At 33.9% G+C, this 21,400-nt stretch overlaps 3 protein-coding genes across 13 annotated transcripts; 1 reads left to right on the forward strand and 2 right to left on the reverse strand.

Moving 5' to 3' along the window:
* Positions 1-314: 314 nt before the first annotated feature.
* LOC104881124 (L10-interacting MYB domain-containing protein) lies at positions 315-2,449 on the forward strand. 2 transcript variants are annotated; one of them, XM_059741661.1, is made up of 3 exons: positions 315-448; positions 1,464-1,811; positions 1,884-2,449. In XM_059741661.1, exons 2-3 carry the CDS (start codon positions 1,470-1,472, stop codon positions 2,334-2,336), a joined length of 795 nt encoding a protein of 264 aa, XP_059597644.1. In that variant the 5' UTR covers positions 315-448; positions 1,464-1,469; the 3' UTR covers positions 2,337-2,449. The 2 variants fall into 2 exon arrangements, with proteins under 2 accessions (XP_059597644.1, XP_019079957.1); XM_019224412.2 differs by lacking the exon at positions 315-448 and having other exon boundaries at positions 708-1,811.
* A 680-nt stretch (positions 2,450-3,129) lies between these two features.
* Positions 3,130-7,045, reverse strand: LOC100246113 (uncharacterized protein At2g39920). Of its 10 annotated transcripts, none has more exons than XR_009467339.1 (7): positions 6,802-7,045; positions 6,629-6,679; positions 6,350-6,536; positions 5,431-5,872; positions 4,406-4,606; positions 3,375-3,610; positions 3,130-3,249 (listed from the first exon to the last, which is right to left on the reverse strand). XR_009467339.1 is itself a non-coding variant. In XM_059741657.1 (7 exons), exons 3-6 carry the CDS (start codon positions 6,420-6,422, stop codon positions 3,389-3,391), a joined length of 927 nt encoding a protein of 308 aa, XP_059597640.1. In that variant the 5' UTR covers positions 6,423-6,536; positions 6,656-6,679; positions 6,802-7,044; the 3' UTR covers positions 3,130-3,249; positions 3,375-3,388. The 10 variants fall into 10 exon arrangements, 9 of the variants coding, with proteins under 9 accessions (XP_059597640.1, XP_010658478.1, XP_059597641.1 ...); XM_059741657.1 differs by having other exon boundaries at positions 3,375-3,599; positions 6,656-6,679; positions 6,802-7,044; XM_010660176.2 differs by having other exon boundaries at positions 3,375-3,599; positions 6,802-7,044.
* Positions 7,046-9,961: 2,916 nt separating this feature from the next.
* Positions 9,962-20,077, reverse strand: LOC100249654 (uncharacterized). Its single transcript, XM_010660175.3, has 11 exons — positions 19,885-20,077; positions 19,581-19,809; positions 18,273-18,425; positions 17,765-17,980; positions 13,881-14,063; positions 13,198-13,419; positions 12,651-12,767; positions 12,418-12,561; positions 11,932-12,033; positions 11,464-11,532; positions 9,962-10,532 (listed from the first exon to the last, which is right to left on the reverse strand). The coding sequence occupies exons 2-11, from the start codon at positions 19,788-19,790 to the stop codon at positions 10,287-10,289; spliced, it is 1,662 nt and encodes a 553-aa protein (XP_010658477.1). The 5' UTR covers positions 19,791-19,809; positions 19,885-20,077; the 3' UTR covers positions 9,962-10,286.
* Between the last annotated feature and the right edge of the window lie 1,323 nt (positions 20,078-21,400).

Raw genomic sequence — 21,400 nt, forward strand, 5'->3', positions numbered from 1 at the left:
AAAAAAGACAAATTTACACATCATTGTTTTTATTGATTTTTTTTTTCTTAAAAATAATTTTTAAAAGCAAGTTTTAGGAAATATGACCAAAAAAACCTAAATATCTTCAATGCTTTTTGCTTCCTTTTTTACCATTTTTTCCCTTTTTATTCTTTCTATATATACATTTTTATTTTTAAAAAAATATAATAACATCGAGTATAAAATAATAGCAATAATAATAATAATAATAATAATAATAATTTGGGGATTGGATCCGGGCCTACTGAGAAATGAATGAAACCCGGCCCGTGGCCTACGGATACCCAACTCCAAGTCCCATCGTTTTATGTCATATACGTAATAGCGATATACGTCGTCTCCTCAAAGTTTCGCGAAAGAGTGGCGAAACTCTCTGCCTCTCAGAAGCTCTGCTGCTTTTCCGCTCTTTGTCTTCTCATTTTTCTTGGTAACTTCCTACATATCTAGCTACTCACATCTGTGTACGCCTGTTTGCTTTTTTTCTTTTTCTCTTTCTTTCGTTTTCTTTCTTGTTTGGGACGTTGTCTTTGCAGAATTTCATGGAATTTATGTGCTATCGTATTTAGATTTTGTTTTCGATGTTCCATTTTTTCTAATTAAATTCTAATCAGGAATCTTCCTCGTTCAATTTTCCATTTGTATATATATATATATATATATATATATATATATAATTTTAATCCAATTTTGTTGCTTCGTGAATTGTGAGAATCCATGAAGGTCGCTTTCCTATGGTATTTCTATTGTTCTCCTTTAGTTTTGTTTATTTTTTCCAATTTTGTTTTGGTCTTTTGAATTTTGGAAATTGGATTTGATTGTGCTCTGTTTGGGCTTTGGGAATAGTTGATTCTGAGAAATTCTGTTGAGAACTTCACAACGGCGGTTGTTGTTGATGTTGTTTGCAGCAACAATGTAGATATGGTTTTAATTTTATTCTTCGCAATTTTTCTCAAGGTAGTGGCATAATAGTTGCTGTGTTGATGGCAATTCTGCACTTTGTCTTTGTTTGGTTCCCAGGAAAAAACGAAGGAAAATGGTTAAGAAATGAAGCCATTTTAAAGTGTTTTCCTTCATATTTTTTGCGCTACAGTACTTCATAGGAATAGACTGGATTATTAGCATCATGCTCCTGTACTAATGCAAATTATTCACTGATACAGCTTAGTAATTGATAAGCAGCTTCATATGTCAGCATTTAGCCTATTCCTTTATGATTTTATTTTCCCTGAAAACAAACGGAGCCTCCAAAATTTATAGACCTTCTAGCAGTTTCTGCAACTTGTCCCATTTTAGTTCTCGATAAGTTGGGTAATTTGTCACTACTTTGAAAACATAATTGGTGGGTTTTGGATAAACAGAGGTTATATCTCCTGGTTGTATTTAGTTCATTTTTATTTTTTCTTTTCTTCTTTTTGTTTATAGATGCCTGCTTGAATTAGCAGATAAAAATGGCAAGCGAACAGAGGATTTCTGGCATGTCCACTCGAAAGGCAAAAGCCACTTGGACACACACATTCCACAAGATATTTGTGGAATTGTGTTTAGAACAGACAATAAAGGGGAATAGGCCAGGTACACATTTCACTAAGGAAGGCTGGAGGAATATTGTCGAATCATTCCACAGAAAGGTGGGTGTGAGATACGACCGGAAACAATTAAAGAATCATTGGGATGTCAGCAAGGAACAATGGAAAATTTGGTGTAAGCTAATTGGAACTAGTAGCATGAAATGGGATTCCGCTTCTCATAAATTTGGAGCGAGCAATGAAGATTGGGACAACTATTTACAGGTATGCTAATGCTACCACTACAGGGAGGTTCTCCATGAATCCAGATTAGTAATGGAGTAATGTTTATCACAGGCAAACCCAGAAGCTGCTCATTTTCGGTACAAGGAGCTCCCGTTCACTGAAGAATTGGAAACCATCTTTGATGGAACAGCAGTGAGCGGAGAAACAGAACCTCCAACTCAGCGTAGGAAGAAAAATGATGGTTTGGCCACCGCCATTTCGCCCATGAATGAGCAAGGAATTTTTAAGCCTGATGGGAAAATTAGGCGTCATTTTGATGCTGTTGAATCAAGGAGTGTTATAACGGTTCAATCTGCACAATGTAAACAGAATTACAGTATTGGGGAGTGCATTGAGTGCCTGGATAGGATGGAGGAAGTAGAAGAAGGAAGCGAACTATACTTGTTTGCATTAGACATATTCTTGAAGAAGGAATACAGAGAAATTTTCCTTCAATTGAAGAAGCCTAGCGTAAGGATTGCATGGCTGCAACGGCTGCAATCGGTTTGTCCACCTTTGCATTAGGGCTCTGATTATTCTTTGGGCTTCTTTTTAATGTTTGATAAACTCCAGGTAGTTCTGGTATATGGCATGATTCTGATCTGGTTAATAGAATTTATTTCTACTTGGTTGCTAAATGAGTTGCCTCATGTTTGTTTGATATAAGCATATTTAATGTCTAGTGTTGTTAATCAAGACCTGCATTTTTACTCTATAAGATGGAACCTTGATCCCTTCATATTTTGCTATGATGAAAGTTTCATAACTTCACCAAAAGCTTTATATCCAGTATAGGTAGGGTATTCACATGTAGATGGCCAATTATCACACCCTATTCAAAACACCTTTAAGTCTGTGACACAATGCTCTAATGGAAGCTTCAAACCAGTACTTTACTAGCCAGTTCAAGACTGATGCTCAAAATTGCAGCACAGATTGAATTCTGCCCATGAATCATGATGCTGTATAATTGGACTACCCGGTTTTCATGATTGATTCTGAAAGTTTCAGGGCAAGTTGAATAAAGTCTATGGTGCTATAGAATTCAAAACGGCTATAAGAAGGAGATAGCAGGATTGGTTAGAAAGAAAAACAAGGAAGGTGGTCCACCTGCTTCTCTTCATTGTTGGATAAACTTTTAGAATTTGTGCTTGATTCTTAAGACTTACATTGATGGATTGTGGGACATGTTATCGCTTATCAATATAGCCTTCCCCATGAATTTGAGTTATTATATTGCATGCTAAGCCTTCTAAAAATGACCTCTTCACCCACAAGTGATTCCCATTGCAATAGGGAGAGGCAGAACTCACAGATATCGCTGAACAATAAGATTTTTGTGGGGAGAAAATTGCATATTGTGACTACTTGTCTAGAAACAAATAATGAAATACACTGCACTGCACCTCAGCCAACTGGGAAGACAAGCGACGAATTTCTGTAGGACATCAAATTGATTGTAACAATAATATACATATAATAGAAGATTCAAGCAGGGCCAATACTTGGAATATGATAAGAGACAACTATACAATGGAATACTCTCTAACAGGTTACAATCACCTTGGAACATGATCCTACTTCAGTAGATTGGCGCTTTCAATGTGATCATCAAACTTGTAATACATTGGATTAGGAAGCTTGAATATGCGTTTCCCTAAACTTGGGCCTGTCAGAGCATCCATATGACCGCTAATCACAGCTGTTATTCGGAAGCCCTCTTTCTGTATTACGCCCCTTTGTCTGGAAAAATATTCATGAGTATCCATTTGCATTTCATCATCTGACCTGCAAGAATGCTGAAATCAAATTAACCTACAAGTTCAAGGTATAGCTTCAGATAAGAGACAAAGTGGAATCTAAGAGTGGAGACCATCTGGATAACATATCTTCACATGCCCTCAAAGAGTTCTATAAAGTAAGAAATGGCAAATGAAACTTGATCAGGAGGGAATAGTCTAAGACATTAAGCTCATTATCCAATATTTTAGGAATCTAAAAAGAGATATTGTTGGTTAAAAATCAGCATAAGCAAGACTTTCACAAACACCCAAACCTTTTAAATGATTAAAAGCTCTTAAATAATAAGATCTTGGAAAAATAAAATGAAAGAAAAAATGTAAGAGAAAGGAAAAGAAATAGAACTGGTTTGACGAGGTTGTGCACTACAACTATACTCCATTCAATTCTGTCAAGGTCTTGAGCAAGGAGTCATTACAAAGGGGAAAAACAATACAAAAGGGAACATCTTATCTGTTGGAGAGTATGACATATATTGTGAACCCAAATCTTTTATGCTTAAATTTTTAGGAAAATTTATTGTTTTACATTATCCCTGAAAGCACAAAAGTTCTAAAATGAAAAAGGCGATCAGAAAAATAAACATCTGAGTTTAGCCATTAGCCTGAATGACTAAATATTGTTTGCTATACCCAATATATCTGGCTTGATGAGGTGTGGAGAAAAAAACATTTATGTACCAATAACTAGAAATGTGAGGCTTTACCAGGGTACCCCCTCCATTTAAATTTTTCGCAGCTCTTTACTTGATGAATTCAATTGTCTCATTCAATAAAGAAACATGAGAACAATACCTCATAATCAATGAAGACCAATTCCGGTATCCTGCAGTAGTAAGGTGCTCTATGGTGGCATTTCGTTGTTTCTCAGGCTTCCTTGATAGCAAAATCAAAGACCACCCACCAGCTTGAAGTTTCATGCAAAATCTTAGAATAAGCTTGTGTTTTAGATCTTTGGTCTCTTCAATGCATTCATTACATCCATTTTGATCAAATCTGTGAAAAACAAGTATTTCTTTTTTCATTTAGAAATGACAATCTAAATTCATGAATATTTTCAAGGGCAACAATATATATTTCAGACTAAATAAATTAGAGGGGAATTCATCAAAATAAAAGTAGTAACAAATCACATTCAGAAAGGGTCTACATTCTGGGTTCATTGAAAGGAAAATAGAAGAAAGAAATGTCCTGATTGACATCGCAAACTGAAATTGGGCAAGGAAAAAAAGCATTCTACATATGTCCATGCCTGTGTGCTGCACAAACATCGATTGAAAATCCAACATAGTTGAAAATAAGAAACAAATAAATTACTAATGGGATATTTCTTTTTCTAGCTTCATGGCAGATGATTGATAGCTGACAAATTTTAGATTTGAGATAGGTGGAAAAGATGAGGACAAGAAAACAGACTAGATCAGAAGGACATGTGAAGTTCTAAATCAATCCTGTCATTGATCCTGGAGTAGATGTTCTCGCTGGTAAAAAAATAGCAATAGCAATAGCAATAGCAAGAAGGGAAAAGAAAGTGAGGAGATCAGAAGAATAAAAAGATAAAACTTTAACTATTGAGTTCAAACCCTTTGAAAACAAGTATTTAAGAAAGACATCCAAAACCTTGATCCCTTACTGAGGTACCAGCACATTCACCAAAGAACCAAGTGGTTGATGGATCCTAAAATAGGCTCTTTACAAGAACCAAGCTATTTTTACATTAGGAACATAATCCACAATAACAAGTTTCACATTAGCAGGGAGGAAAGCATCGATCAAAGCAATAGAAGCAAACATGTTTTCATAAAACAGGGGGTAAATACCTGTACAGATTGTTGTAAAGAGGATTTGATGAGTGGAAATCATCTATATCCAACAAAAGTGCATCTAGACCATCACCCAGGGGTGTGACAGTACTGAAGTATTTCTCAGCTAACCACATAGTAAACTTAAAATCTTTTGCATATTGACCTTCTTTTATGTACTGAATAGCAAAATCCTTGCAAACTGAAGGGAATTCATTTACTTCCAAGCTGTTGATCTCCGCATGAAGAGTGAAAATCTTGCAATAACTGTAATAATCACTAGACTTTGACGAGTCGACAGCTCCTGACCTCTCTATTTGACAGGATTGCAACATTACCACCAATGCAATCAGCAAAGTAATTAGCAAAACCCCAATGGTAGTAAGCGCACCAATGAAGATGGTTGCAGCAAAAGATGTCATATAGATCCCCGACTCCACCACATAATGGCTCCCCATATCTATGGCCAAGAAAAATAACAGGATCAATGTAACAGGTAGCCAAACTTAATATAAAATGATCCTCTGCCTGTCAAATACAGTATGTATCAATAGTTCGCCAATATCAGCCACCACTGGCATACCAGAAGAAATGGAATACATGTAAATGGATGCATGCCCTGCCCAATGAATTCAATTTTTATAGCAAATAACCCAAAAAAGCCCCATTTGGCAAACCCTACATTCATGACAAAAGATTTTCCTGCAATTTTTCTGGTTCTCTAAGCTTTTAAAATAACCAAAACAAATTTGAAAGCAAGTATCAGACATCTTCAGATGGAACCCAATATCAGTAGGCTCCCATTTTCATGGGGACACAACAGATGTATAAACTAGCCATCAAACCCAGTTCTTTGCATGGGCTAAATAAACTAAATCCTTCTCATGATAGTGTATGAATCAGAAAATCACCCATACAAAGATAAGATGTTGCATACCAGAACCTCCTCTACTAGAAGAAAGGCTTTGGGTGGAATACTCGCGCTCCATTTGATGAGCATAGGCGGACATTGGAACAGCCCCACCAGCAAAAGAATAGCTCAAGCAGTAAACAGGAAGAAATAGCTAGATCACCGATGTCTAATCAATTGAAGTCCAATCCCTTCTAGTTAATAGAATGGTCCTCTGCAATAGCAAAGAATTAAGTCATGGAGATGGCAAACCCAATTCATCCTCATCATAAAATAAAAAAATTTCCGAGAAAAAAGCAAACCCACTCGCAATTCTACTTTCGGGTTGCTTACATGCTGATGTATTCCGAACTGAGTCTAAATTCCACATAACCCAAATCCAAGAAAACAAACACTATGAGAGTAGAATAAAAATAAAGAAAGAAAACTGAAATTCCAAATCGAACCTAATTCTCCGCAACGTAGAACCAAAAACTTACCAGCAGCATGATTTTCCATGCTAACAGTAACAGTGTGCCCAACAAAATCAAAAGCGAAGAAAACAGAAGAAAATGATGAGAAGGTTTTCATCTCCAGCCAACAAAAAGAAAGAGGAATTCAAACAGTCATCATAATCGACACATGTGTAGTACACATGTGCATATGATAGAAGAGAGAGAGGAGAGACCAGAGAGCACCGCTGAAGAGAGATCTCGAAAATGCGCCCATTGGCCCATTTCTCTCTCATTCCGGAAATTTCCTTGGTTTGTATGGTTGCGTGTACTACTCTACTGGGGAGAATTTTGTCTTTTTAATCTGACGGTGAAAACTGAAAAGGATATTCCTATCCAATAAATATGGGAGGAATGGTATCATGGGATGTAGCTTCGTGTCTGAAATCCACCACATTAATTCTTCCTTCACAAATCGCAGCTGCATATAATCCAAATTAGAGTCGTATTACCTAAATGCCCCTCTAAAAATTAATATGTTGCCCCTTTTTTCTTCCATTTTTCATTTCTATTTCTTTTGGATAGGAATAAATTTGAGTCCTGTCTTGTAAGATGAAATAAAGAAAAAATATATATTTATTTCTATTTTTATTTCTTCAATAAAAATAAATTTGATGATTTTGATTCTTGTGTTTTAATGCAAAATTAGAATAATTTGATAACAATCAAAATATGAATAGAAAAAAAATTAATTCGACAATAATTCTGTTAAATATATTTTAAAATAATTTTTTATTTTTTATTTTTTTAAATAAAATATCGTTTAAGAGTTTTTTAGCTAAATATAAAAATAAGAAAAATAATATTTACTTAATAAATAAAAATTAATCATAAAAAATCACGAAAGCTAATAAAAATAGAAGGATAAATAAAAAGTTAATTAATAATAGAGTTTTTTTTGGATCAAACTAATTCAAAATTACTAAACTTTATATTAAAATAAATGCTAATTTGCTAAGAAAATTGATATTAATTCACTTGATTTTGGATTTTTAAATTATTTTTAAAAATGATTAAACTGTTAACAAATCCATACATTAAATCTTACTTGATTTCAAATTTATTTGCCCCATGAAAAAACTCCGAAAAACATATTTATATATAAAGGAGAAACTAACATGGTCATTTTGAACCAATTTTAATTTAAAAAAATCATATATTAATTGATATAAATTTCAAATTATCTTTAAAAATTATTAAACACATTAAAAGTTTAACATGCTAAGTTGACTTGATTTGAGATATATTTATTTATTTATAAAAATTTGAAGAAAAAATATCTTATAAAAAGTTTTTTTTTTTTAAATTTCAACATCTATTTTATGTGAAAAAATATTTTTCATCCAACCAAACACAATATAAGATAATTTACCAGGTCGATACTTTATCAAAGGAATATTTGAGGAGGACTCATCAAAGCTAACAATGATGGTTGAAATTTTGAAGAACAAAATGAGATTTTGTTTAAAAATATTGAAAATAAAAAGTTGAGAAAAAGGTTGAAAACTTTGTTGCAAAAAAGGTTCTTGTTGGAAGTTCTAAAAATGAACCTAAATAAATCATATTCTTAGGGAAGGATTATGATTTAGGTGATGGTGCTTTAATTTTTTTTTTTTTTTCAATTATCAAATTCAATGCAATAATAAGGGGATATAACAGTGAACAATAACAAAAAGGTAATACAATAATAAAGAGACAGAGGGAGAGAAAGTAAACACCAAATTCAACTTGGTTCAGCACAATCTTACCCATGTCTACTATTGTCTAGTTGAAACCAAACTACACTTTTTTATACCTCTAGTTGAAACCAAGGCTCCTTCAAAGTACCAATCAACACATCCACCTCTTATCAAAACCCTCTCGTCTAGAGAACCAAATGTGTATTGAAGGTCGGTACAAAGGGTGAAAGTATACTAAAGAAGGTAGTTAGATCCAAGAATGCAAGATAAGAGTAATTGCACTCAAAGTGTATCAAAAACTCAAATAAAAAGAAGTTTTTGGAGTCTAAATAAGACACTTTTGCGCAAGTTAGCCATTAGGCACAATTTCTCACTTCATTGGTTGATTGGTCGATCCATTGCTTGATTAGATGTTGGAGCTTAATGCTTGTTACAAGTGATCATTTAATCCCAACTGATCAATTGGTTAGTTCTTAGATTGCTCAACCAATAGACATTGCCAACATACTACAAACCTGGGGCCAAATAGAATCGATTGACTGTCCAAGTTAGAAAATTGATGTTTTATGCTCTTAAGACAATCTTCTAGTTTTGGCTAAGCTCTAGCTAAGTTTCCCAGTGTTGAGAAACCCAGTTTTAAACTTGAGAATATGCTGGAAAAATTGGGTTTTTAGCATTAAATAAGTGTAGCTGATTTTATTAAAAGCCTCTTCAATTTTCACATTCAAGATCTTCACTTTGAGAACTCCAGAAAAATGATTCATTTAAATACAAAGTTTAATCTTAAAAGAACAGATTTTTATGGAGTATAGCCCCAAGATTCATAGCTCATTGAAAATTGCATCCTGTTTAAGCACTTCAAGACCAAATTAAGGGTTAATCCTTCATTTGGCTACCATCAAAATTGGTCTTAAGAAACCTTGGACTGATGCTTACTAAGAAAATTACAGGCTTTTAAAATCATAGCTTTTTTGCCTTGCTTCTAACAAAGCAAAAGCACCTTACTACACTCATAAATTGAGACACATCTTATATCTCCATTCAGAAAAACCCATATCTATCTGACAAAGCTGTTAAGCGAATTGGCATCTTTCCAAACTTCCAACATACTTTTGACAAAATTGAATCATAAACAACTCAATTTTATAAAAGCACTTACAATGTTTCGTTTCTCCACGCAGGTGTGTTGTAGCACAATTTGGTTCTGCAAAACCAAGTTTAACCAAGCCATAACAAGATAATCAACCTTTCATGAAGCTTGTGAACAGAGACAGAATATAAGGAAACTGAAAATTCATGTCCCATACATTCACAAAGACCCACAACCCAATTCCGAAACAACACACCTTTTGTGAAACACAGACCTCTATCAATTCACAAACAGCTTACTTATCCAGGGGACCATGTTCCACAGCAGCCATTTGATTTCCATGCATTCACAAAAATGAAGAATTCATACACAGTGAAGATGAAAAAGAAGGAAACTCAGGGATACCGCCATGGGATGATTCCCAATATATAGCAAAAAGTTTGGATACAAAATTTCAGCCTCCATTTTTTATCAAACAATGCAAGGTATCATGTTAATTTCAACCTCCATCTTTCCATTCAAAGAGAGAAGGCATAATATTTTTTTATTCTAATAAACAATTTGTTTAGCAGCCAACAAAAATGCTACTTTTTCATCCCCAACTGAAGCATCCTGGACAAACTTACCTGGTTCAGGAGGCTATGCAGAGTTTTGATCTAGTAGTACAACAAACCCAAATGACAATAAATACCTAGGAGCTTTTTCTAACCATCATTGCCTAAGGCCTTAAACCCATTTACCAAATTCACAGCTCTCTCAACAGCCCTCGCTAATTCAATAGCTGCTCCAACATAAGTATGTGGGGTCAAGTTCAAGAGATTGGTCTTTGCTTCTTTAGGTAATTCCAACCCTTCAATAAACTCTCTTATGCTTTCTCTAGTAACCGCTCTTCCTCTTGTTAACTCCTTTAGCTTCTCATAGGGCTCCGGAACACCATATCTTCTCATCACCTATAAATAAAATAGCAAGTGATGATACTTATTAGGAAGATCTGATAATAGTGTAAATATAATTGAAAATAACTGCTAAGAAGCCTTTAATTTTAACTATGTGGGACAAGCACAGTGAATTCCTGTCCATGACTCAGTCTCAAATAGGGCCATGTCATCTATTACAGTAAAGATCATCATGTCTTAAAATGAAAATTGATAAATAAAACAGGCAGAAAATGTGAAATAAAACATTATAATCCCCATTAAAAAAAAATAAAAATAGAATGCATTAATAACTAAAAATCATCAAACAAGGGTCTCACATTTCTAGACGGGAACAACCAATCCTGAATAGGACTAGAAGCTGTACTCCACAAAGACGACAACACATGCCAAAAAATGCAGGGACATGACACAACTCAACCTATGAGATTTCTAGGTTGTGAACTGAATGATTTGATCCTGTAAGATTTGACCCAGCGAGGTAAATTAAGTCCAGATGATGTCTAAGGAGAAAACTTATAAACCATTTTCTAATATCAAAGAGTGGTGCATCAAATTTAAGGAAGGGGAAGAATTTAAAACACACACAACTTGGAAACAGTGAATCAGTATTTGTGTATATTTTTCATACTTCATATACAATCTTCTATTAGGCCCACTTCGATCTCAAGGAAAATGAGATCATTTGAGTACATAGCATTTGAAGACAGACTGTGTGTTGTTATTGTTGTTGCTTTTGTTTTTCCTCTTTGAAAAGGGAAGGAAAATATATCAGAAAGGGACCTTCACTACAATTACAGAATCAAATTACAAAATCTAGTAGCATATTTACCACTAGCATCCTACACAAGTAATTGATCCTTGATGGTTGGAGAATCATCTAATCAATATTCACAGTTTTAAGCTTCAAACATATAGCATACAAAACCAGAAGAAAAACACATACAGTCTGTATTGGTTCAGCAAGCACTTCCCATGACTGGTTCAAGTCCTCGCTCAAGCAAGCTTCATTTACCTAACGTGCAAAATAAGTTCAATTAGAAAAGTTTTGCCCCATGCTGAAGCATTTACAGCTCTTCTTCTTGACCTCAAAGTAATAATCGAACATTAAAAGAATAGAAGAGAGAGCTGCTTGCCACAGATGATGCCAAGGTGCTAGCTATTATAAGTTGGATAATAAATGGTAATGTCATCATCACAACAATATTAAGCTGATGCATGGCAATAATGTTTTTACAGATAATCAACCTTCAATATATTTTTTTTTTGATAGGTTAATTCCCACACCAACTAAGATAATCAACCTTCAATATTACACAGTTACTCCTGATTTCCTTATGTAAGGATAACAGGTCACTGTAATTGCACATTATCCAAGAGAGGAGCACTGTAACATATTAATTATATTGCTTACCTGAAGCTTTGCTATACCCTGTAATGAACTTTTGTAGGCAAGAAGAGAATGTCCTAATCCTTCACCCATGTTCCTTAGAACTGTTGAATCAGTCAAGTCACGCTGCCAATAAGATATAAAAGATTTTTTTTATCAGAATGGGTAAAAGAAAAATTAGTATTCCCAAAATAAGAGGCACTCCATTCCTCAATCACCAGGTCCACCACTACTATAATTTATAGCTTGGATTCATAAGCTTCTGGTGTCTAGCTAAAACTGTTTCTTTATTAGTTTATTTGCATCAGAGGAATTAGCAAAAAATCTTAACTTCCTCCTAGCATCTGTTATACAGACACTATATGCAGTATAATTTTGGTTCCTTCAACTGGTACCCTATTGATGCTACTCCTGAATTTAAGATATGATGAAACTAGGTGACAGAACCTAGAACATATACAAAGATAGTATAAGGAAAAAAGTTACAAAGAAAAATAGACTAGGTGTTACCTGCCATCGGGAAATAGGCAACTTCATGCTTAGATGAGATAGGCCTCCATTAGCCTTACCAAGATTACCTTCACTATTTTCGAAATCAATAGGATTCACTTTGTGAGGCATGGTTGAAGACCCAATCTCACCAGCCTTTGTTATCTGCTCAAGATTTTGAATGTTAAATGATCCACATTATTTGTATATGAGACAAACCCAATAAAAATATTTATTCATGTAAGATTCCTTACCTGCTTAAAGTAACCTACAGAAATATAGCTCCATATGTCTCTATCAAAATCAATCAATATGTTGTTGAACTGGATAATTCCATGGAAAAGCTTTGCCATGTAGTCATGAGTTTCAATCTGCATAACAAGGACATAGAAAGTTACTGAATTGGGAAAATATGTAAGCGCATGAACATAAATGTACTTGCAATACCATAAGCCTATATATAATGCCTACTTCCATAACATGATTCTCATATGGGTGAAAAAGGTACTAGCAAAGGATAATCAGGATTGTGGATTGAAAATAAAATAACAGAAAGTCAAAAGATAAAGAACTTAATGCGAATGATCCTATGGACCCTGAAATGAGCCCTTGGTATCTAGAAAGAAGATTAAAAAAAAGGTAAGACTGTTATGAGCCAATAATAGAATATGTTTATGGAAGGTCAAAATGAGATTAGCTAGCACTTCTTGAAATGCAAGGCTGTGTGATTTAGAAACACAATATGAAAATGACAAAGATGTTTCATTAGGAGGAGGAAAAGCAGAAATGCCAAAAACAAACCTGAGTCACATAGGGATTGAAACTTAGTCCAAGTGATTTTACAAACTCTTCTGCAATTTGAGGCCAGTTAATATCAGGATATGCAATGAGATGTGCATTGTAGTTTCCAACTGCACCAGCAAACTTCCCCATTATCTCAACTTGAGAAATATCCTGCCTTTCTCTGCTTAACCTGACAGCAAAAATTGCCATTTCCTTCCCCAAGGTTGTTGGTGAGGCTGGCTACAGAACAGTAAAGAAAAATGATTGACCGATATATAACCATATTGACCTGTTTACGGCTATACTGGTTCTGAAACCAAACAATATCAGTAAGTAAACTACACATAAAAGAACAATGATATAGCAACACAGAAACCCAGAACAATTCATAAGTTCAACTACAATGTGAATCTTATAAATAAAATTGTTCAAACAAAGAAACACCCACTATCTTTCATATAACAGGAATAGAAGACTTCAAGAAATTCTAGAGAGAAAAAATACACAAACATATAAAAAGATATAATTAAGGATGGAAGTCAAACAAGGGTGATACTTAAATTTCTTGGTGGTAAGGACACTACATAATCTATTTTTACTAGCGCAACTTACATGTATTCCTACAAGTGACACAGTGAAAAAGTTGATAAAAGGTCAGGCAAGAAGCAGCTTCATTTTAAAACACTAAAAACCTGTCTTACCTGCCCATGAGTGCGAGAAAGCATGGCAATATGAGCATTATCCTTGGCCATGTTACAGATAACCTTAATCAATTCATCCATGACAGGAAATATGACCGTGTTCATTGCTTCCTTCAGCATCAATGCATGGGCAAGGTTGTTGATGTCCTCAGATGTGCAAGCAAAATGAAAAAATTCAAGCACCTGCAGTGAGATAGATAGATAGAGATAATTGATTGATAGAGAAGGAGAGACATAGAAACATAGAGAAAATTGCTAATGTCCTCAGATGTGCAGGAAAGTGAAAAAATTCAACTGCAGAGGCAGAGAGAGAGAGAGAGAGAGAGAAAGGAGGGGCTCAAAATTTCAGATAATTAAAACCAAGAAATGTAGCTGTTAACTTGTAAATTGTGTTGTGTGTGTGCGTGCGCATGCATGTGCGTGCATGTGTTTGTATTGTGTATCATATCGTATTATGTAACTTGATGTTTTTTACATAACAAAAAATAAATCAGAAAAAAGTATAAATGCATAGGGAGGGAAGGGAGAGAGAGAAAGAGAAATCAAAGTTTCAAATAACAAAACCCATAAACATTGTCGTCAACTCATAAATTCTATCAACTATCATGTGCCATTTTCCTTTTTTTTTTTTGTGTTGTATATCATATTGTATAATGTATCTTAAATGAGTCAAAACCCAGGCATTCACCAATATCATATATTATAAAAATCCATAAAATCAACTTTTTGAAGTCTTAATGATAACTTTTAGTTCCAAGTTCCAATGAGTCATATATACTTATATGCATCAAAATTCCAACTTACAAGCCCATCACCATTCCCTCCACAAAAGAAAGAAAATCATCCAAATGAGAAAAACTAATACAACATTTTCAAAACTCAACTTTATAATATCTTAAACAAAAGTTATATATATATATATATATATATATATATATATATATATATATATATATATATATATATATATATATATATATATATATATATATATATATATAAAGTTTTCATTCACCATCATACTTATGAAACCAAGGTTTGGTTAATCTTGATTTTGATAATAACAAAACAAGGTTTAGAACTAATGATCATATTTCAAGTGTGATTAGGCAAGACGACTTCCAAAGTGACAATTCAAAGACAAATCAAGCCAAGGAGAAATCATGAAGAAGAAGACCACCTCAAAGAGAAGAGTTTTTCAAGACCAAAGCTTCTTAATCTCTTTGTAAGGTTGTTGGTGCACTAAGACTTTCATGCATTTCATTTTTTATTTATGCACCAAAATCATTCAAGAGTAATATTGTTTTAAATATCTTAAGAATTGGATGATTTCATGTTTTCAACTAAAACCTTATATTAAATGATTTTCAAACTTGTGTTAAAAGGTTTTAAGTTGGAAAAGGTTGAGTGTTGAGCCAAAAAAATGGCTCCATCGGTTCAACTGGTCAACCGGTTGTGCTCGTCCGGTCGAGGACGACCGATTGAGGGAGGCCAAAAAGTTTCTCTCTCTCCCAGTGGCTTTCTCTTCCCGGTCAAGGTTGAACCTCAACCGATCGAGGTCCGGTTGAGGTCCAACGGTCACTTTTCCTAACGGTTAGTCAACCGGTCGACCACTAGCTCGACCGGTCAAACCCCCAACGGCTAGTTTGGCTTTTTTCTTCTATAAAAAGGCTTCAATCTTCATTGTTTCATAAACTTAACCTTCCTAAATCATTCTTGATTATATTTGAGCCTTGGAAGAGTGTTTTTTAGTACACCATTGTTTCATAACTTGCATATCTTTAGTGCACCATTCTATCCTAGTTTTTCTTGTATCTTTGAGCCTAAAGTTCTATTACTAGGATTTTTGTGAGATCAATCTTTGTATATCTTTGAGAGGAATTTTTTCAAGTGAGGGGTATCACTTGAGAGGTTGTTCAAGAGTGGGATAACTCTTGAGAAGTGTAAAGGGTGTTTGGAGCCAAAAGTCCAAGAAGGTGAATTGGAATCGTAATCCAATTGTAAAGAGATTGGAAGTTTGGTTGAAGCTTCAAGATAGTGGAACCCTCACTCGATTAGGAGGTTGAGGAGAGTGGGCGTAGGCAAGGAAGTGTCGAACCAATATAAACTCTCGTGTTTGCACTCTCTCTTCCCTAACTCTTTTAAATTATATGCAATTGTATTTATTTTGTTTATTATATATTTGCATATAATTGTCTCTTATTTTTGCATAGTTTAAATTTGTGAAAAAAAGACCATCACCCTATTTACCCCCCCCCCCCCCTCTAAGGGTGATTACCATAGTTTGAATTAGCCTTAAATTCCTAACAATACTCAAATTCAATGCTCAAGTTATTCAATTAACAGTTCCCTAATATTTATTTATTTATCAATAAGTAAGCAAGAAAATATTATTAATAATAGGGAACAATTCCCAATATTTATCATAAAAAATAAATCTACTTAAGTTTCAATTTTTCGTATGTGTCTTTGATAACAAGGGTGTACTATTTTCATGTAGGATTATTTTACCTCTTTTTATTTTTCATTATCAATTCCGTTATTTTTTTTTTTTTTTTTGATAAGTAAACCAAGATATATTGATAAAGGGGCAAAGAGTTACAAGTATACAGGGGGTATACAAAGCAACAAACCCCTCAAAAAGCCAAAAAAACAGCAAGCCTCACCATCCCTTAGTTGGACGCCAACCATTCTAGGAATCCTATAAGGGACATACGCTCCTTGCCAATATACAATCTAGCCCAGCTCCACAAACTACACACAAAAGAATTCTTAAGCTTTTGGATATTTAACTCTCCTCCCCTAACCTATTTCTTTCTTTCCAAACCGTCCAAAAAATACACAACGGGATGGATTTCCATATCTTTTTCCTTTTCTTTCCCACAAAAGGGCCCCTCCAGCTAGTTAAAACCCCCTTTGCAGTTTCTGGAAAAACCCACTGCACACCCACATAGAAAGCGTATGTCCCTCTATAGGCTAGATTGTATATTGGCAATACACAACCATTCTGACTACTATACAATGAATAAGAATGTGATTTACAGTTTCTTCTTCACACCCACATAGAAAGCAACAATTAGGAAGTTGTCATCCTCTTTTCTGAAGTCTATCAAGAGTGAGCACCCTCCCCCAAGTAGCCTCCCAAGCGTAGAATGCAACCTTGGTTGGTACTGAATCCACCCAAATATATCTAGAAGGAAACCCAATATCATTTGGTCTGGTCATCACTCTATAGGCTTCTTTCACCCTAAATTTACCATTCCTTCCTCCCTTCCAACGGACTGAGTCTTCCTCCATAGAAGGCTTGTAATTCCTCAAAACATGCAACAAGTTCCCTATCATCTCCAACTCCCAATCATTAAAGTCCCTCAAAAATCTTAGATTCCACCCCCCTTGGCCAAAATTCTGATCCCACATCTCCTCCACAGTCGCATCCCTATGCGCAGCCATAGCATATAGGTGGGGGAAACTTTGGGACAGCCTTGTTATTATCAATTCCGTTATTAAAGTACATTTTATACAATTAAAATAATTATTTTCATTTTCAAATTTTATTTTTCCTAGAAACTATTGAAAATAGTCAAAAGCGTTTGTATCATTGTATCATTGTTACAATGCGTGTAAGATAAGATATATTTCAGTGATACATATTGTTTCACATAAAAAAGGTTGTAACATATCACCATATCATATCGTGTATTTTTATTTTTTTATTTTTTATTTTTGATAAGTAATCATATCATGTATTTTAAGTTCTTACAATTAAGCCTATAAACATGAAGGAGTACCGCAAAAGCAAAATCCAACAAATAGAGGTACAATCATGTCAAGGCTGAAATAATAGACTATTTTAGCATCTAAGAAACCGATGAAGCGAAACAAACCTTAGCAATCTCTGGATGTGACTGGCATTTCTGTTTCAAGAAATACTCCACTGCTTTAACATCGTGGTTTGTCACTTTCTCAATATTTTTAACTTCCAAGGCATCACTCATGCTAAATCCATCAACCAATCCTTGCAAATAAGATTGAGCTTCTTTACTGAACTGTGGGACCTCCGTGACTTCAGGAATTTGTGAAAGCTTCAACAACCATTTGATCTGACAGAGATTCTCTATGTTAAAAATGAACCTTTTACATACCATTTCTATCCAAAAGATCCTAAGACACAGTATCAAGACCCATAGCCCATACACTCACAGTCCTACAAAGTAGAAGGGAAAGAGTTTGGTTTCATGGCCTCAGAACTGAGCCTTTCCCACATCACTCTGCTCATAACCACACTTCACAAATACACTAATACATGATAACAAAGTTGACTGCTCTAACATGAGTAGAGAAGGTATCTAAATAATACGACACTAAATAGGAGGTTTTGAATTAAAGTAGTACCTCAACAAGAACTCGAAAGTGGATTAGGCCATATTCACTCATGTAAGGAGCCAAGTCCTTGACTTTACTCCAATAACGACCATCCAAAGGCGACAAAGCTGTTAAGCTTGTGAGCTCAAAGTCATGAGAATATTCTCCAGGCATCCTTTTCCCCTGAAACAGTAAATTGAAGGGACAAAGGCAAAAAAACTTTACTAAGAACATTTACAAAAACACTCTGTGGGAGATGCAAATATCTTAGTTATAACATAAATTCCTTTGTTCATACTACATTAGCACCATGAAATGGGAGTTCAGGAATATTTCTCATGATGCCCTATAACCCAAAGTCCCTAAGTGTATGTTTTCAAATCCCTTATCATATATGTTGCTGCATTTATACATTAACTAACATTGAAGTTACAACAATAAATTGTATGTCTTGTGCCCTTCTTCCCCCAAAAAAGGATTGCTTAACAAAGAAAAGTGTGCATTAGACAAGGTCGTCACAGATACCTCTACCTAATCAGGCAGTCAAATGGAGTCCAAAGGTGATTGAACAAAGAGTCAAAAGACTCAGAATCCACCAACAAATGCTTTATGGGGAAATTTGTAAATTAGAGGGACCCCATTCAAAAAGAGATACATCATGTTGAAATTGTGTGGAATATTCAAGGGACTTATTTCAGCATAAGGAGACGTGAATCTGACTTGGGCTCCAGTTTGGAATTCTTTTAACAAATGGATTCCAGATAATCTTCAGCAGCATCTTAATATCAGAATGTTCATGAGCATCCACTCAAGGGCATAGCATTTGTTGCCTACCCATTACACTGTTTCACATTGATTGCTTACATATTGCAACCATATTATTTCCAGGCTTGGGATCGATCCTGTAAAAGATAAAGACTCTAAAAACGAGATGGGTGGTTAGGCATTAGACATTAGAAAATCTGGAGCTTAAGAATCAAGAATCCATTCCATCTGACACAGATGCTCTATGAACTAGTTAGTCATCCCAGCTTAGTTATGCCTTTTTTGTGTTTTTTTTTTGTCCCTTTTTTTCCCCAGAAAGCACTATTACCAGCCATTTGGTTGCTTTTACATCCACTATGATATTTTCAGTTGAAACACATAGAAGCAGACATTTAACTCTGGCAATAATGCTTCCATTTCGCCAAGGGTTTCTGAACTAAAATCAAGTCTTCATACCAGCAAATGATTTTTTTTTGTCCATAATATCAAATATTATATGTGCTATTCCGTTGTAACTTATATCAACAAGTCAAAAAACATCACATCATAAATCAGGGATGATGAATGAATCACCTTTTCAGATTTAATACTGTTGTCTTTGACGATGGCTTTGCAAATACAATCTCTGCGAGAATTTGCTGCAGAAATGTGAAACGACACGTTTGAAGGATGATGAGGGTTATAGGAGCAAAAGAGGCCTATTGATTTGTGGTAGCTTGATATAGGGTTGAAGAGGGACCGCTGATTTGGGTTTAAAACCCTAGAAGAAGCTCCAAACTCCATGAATCACCACAGTAGCTTTCTTGAATTGAAACCCTAATCAGAATTGAGAAATAGCTCAATATTTTCGCGTTTAGCTAACAAATATTGCACAAACCTCAACTGGGGATTGAATATATAGGTTTATGGAGCTCCTCAGTCCTCAGTCCTCACTTCCTCATCGCTCTCGCATTCCCGCCGCCGGTGTTTGGGTGGAACCACTTTCCCATTCTCAATCGGAATAAGGAGCGGTGCTGAATTTAAATTATCGCATCCAAACAACAGTCTTTCCCTACAACCGAAAATGCATCATATTCCATTAATTAATATCTATGAGCTAGATTTAATTTACAATGTATAAGATATCCTCTGATGTTATGCCATATATTTAGATTCCATTTCACAGTGATTTTATAAAACTCTTTTAATTTAAAAGATGGTTTTGAAAAAACATTCGGTGTTTTGTTTAAAAATTTGAAAAATCACTTGTAGTATTAAAAAATTACTTGTAATGTTTTCTAAAAAAACAAAATCATTGAGATGGTGTTTGGTACGTAAGAATGAAAAATGGGAATAGACATCTCATTTATTTTCTACCTCATTTTCATGTTTGGATAAATTTTATGAAAATAGGAATAGAAATAACAATGATTCCGATAAAAATCAAATCTTACTTATAAGTGAGATTTCAATTCATCGTAGTGGTATTATGGTTCATTCGTTCCATAAGAAAATATTAAATAGTCTAAAATTACTATTTTACCATTGAATTTCGTTCATCGGATGTCTCTTCATCCCATAATAAGACTTATTTTTTTAGTTTTATTATTTAGTAATAAAAAAAAAAACTCTCAAAAATTTATTTATTTTTAAATGAAAATTAAAAATTTATTTTAAACTATGTGTAAGGGTATTATTGTCAAAAAAAAATTTAAAATTTTATTTTATTTTATTCCCATTCCTATTATTACCAAACATTGTAATGAAAATAAATAATCATGAATTATAGGTTCATCCGAACACTAAAAATTGAATTACCAAATTTATTTCTATTCACCAAAAAAATAGGAATTAAAACAAAATATTTCTTTTCATTCTTTATTCTCGTGTACCAAATACCTACCTTAAGTTTAAGTAAAAACACCTCCAATTGCACTCTTAGATTATGATAAATAAATAAAAAGCATGTCGGTTTTTTAATATTTAATATTTAAAAATTATATTATATTTTAATATTTGTTATTAATAAAAATATGAACCAGTTTACAACTCATAATTTAATAAGTAGTAAACAAAATATAGATAATATATTTTATCACTCATTTCATTTAATGTCTGGTTTAATATGGTATATAATCCAACCAAATATGAAATAAGATAAGTCTTATCTCATACCGTATTCAATCAAATAATATCACCCAAAAAAAATTGTAAGTATAATAAATGAAGTTAATTTCATAGTATAAAGTTATGGATAAATTTATTTTAGAAAAAAAAATTAAAATGTTTGAAAAATAATTTACCAAGTTATTAAAACCTAAATCAAAAAATATTTTTTTCTTTAAAAATTTTTTAACTCTTTGATAAGGGAAAGTAATTTAAAACTGATTTTACTTATAAAAATGAAAACATTT

Source organism: Vitis vinifera, chromosome 13 (assembly GCF_030704535.1).
Source record: "Vitis vinifera cultivar Pinot Noir 40024 chromosome 13, ASM3070453v1".
Taxonomy (NCBI): Eukaryota; Viridiplantae; Streptophyta; class Magnoliopsida; order Vitales; family Vitaceae; genus Vitis; species Vitis vinifera.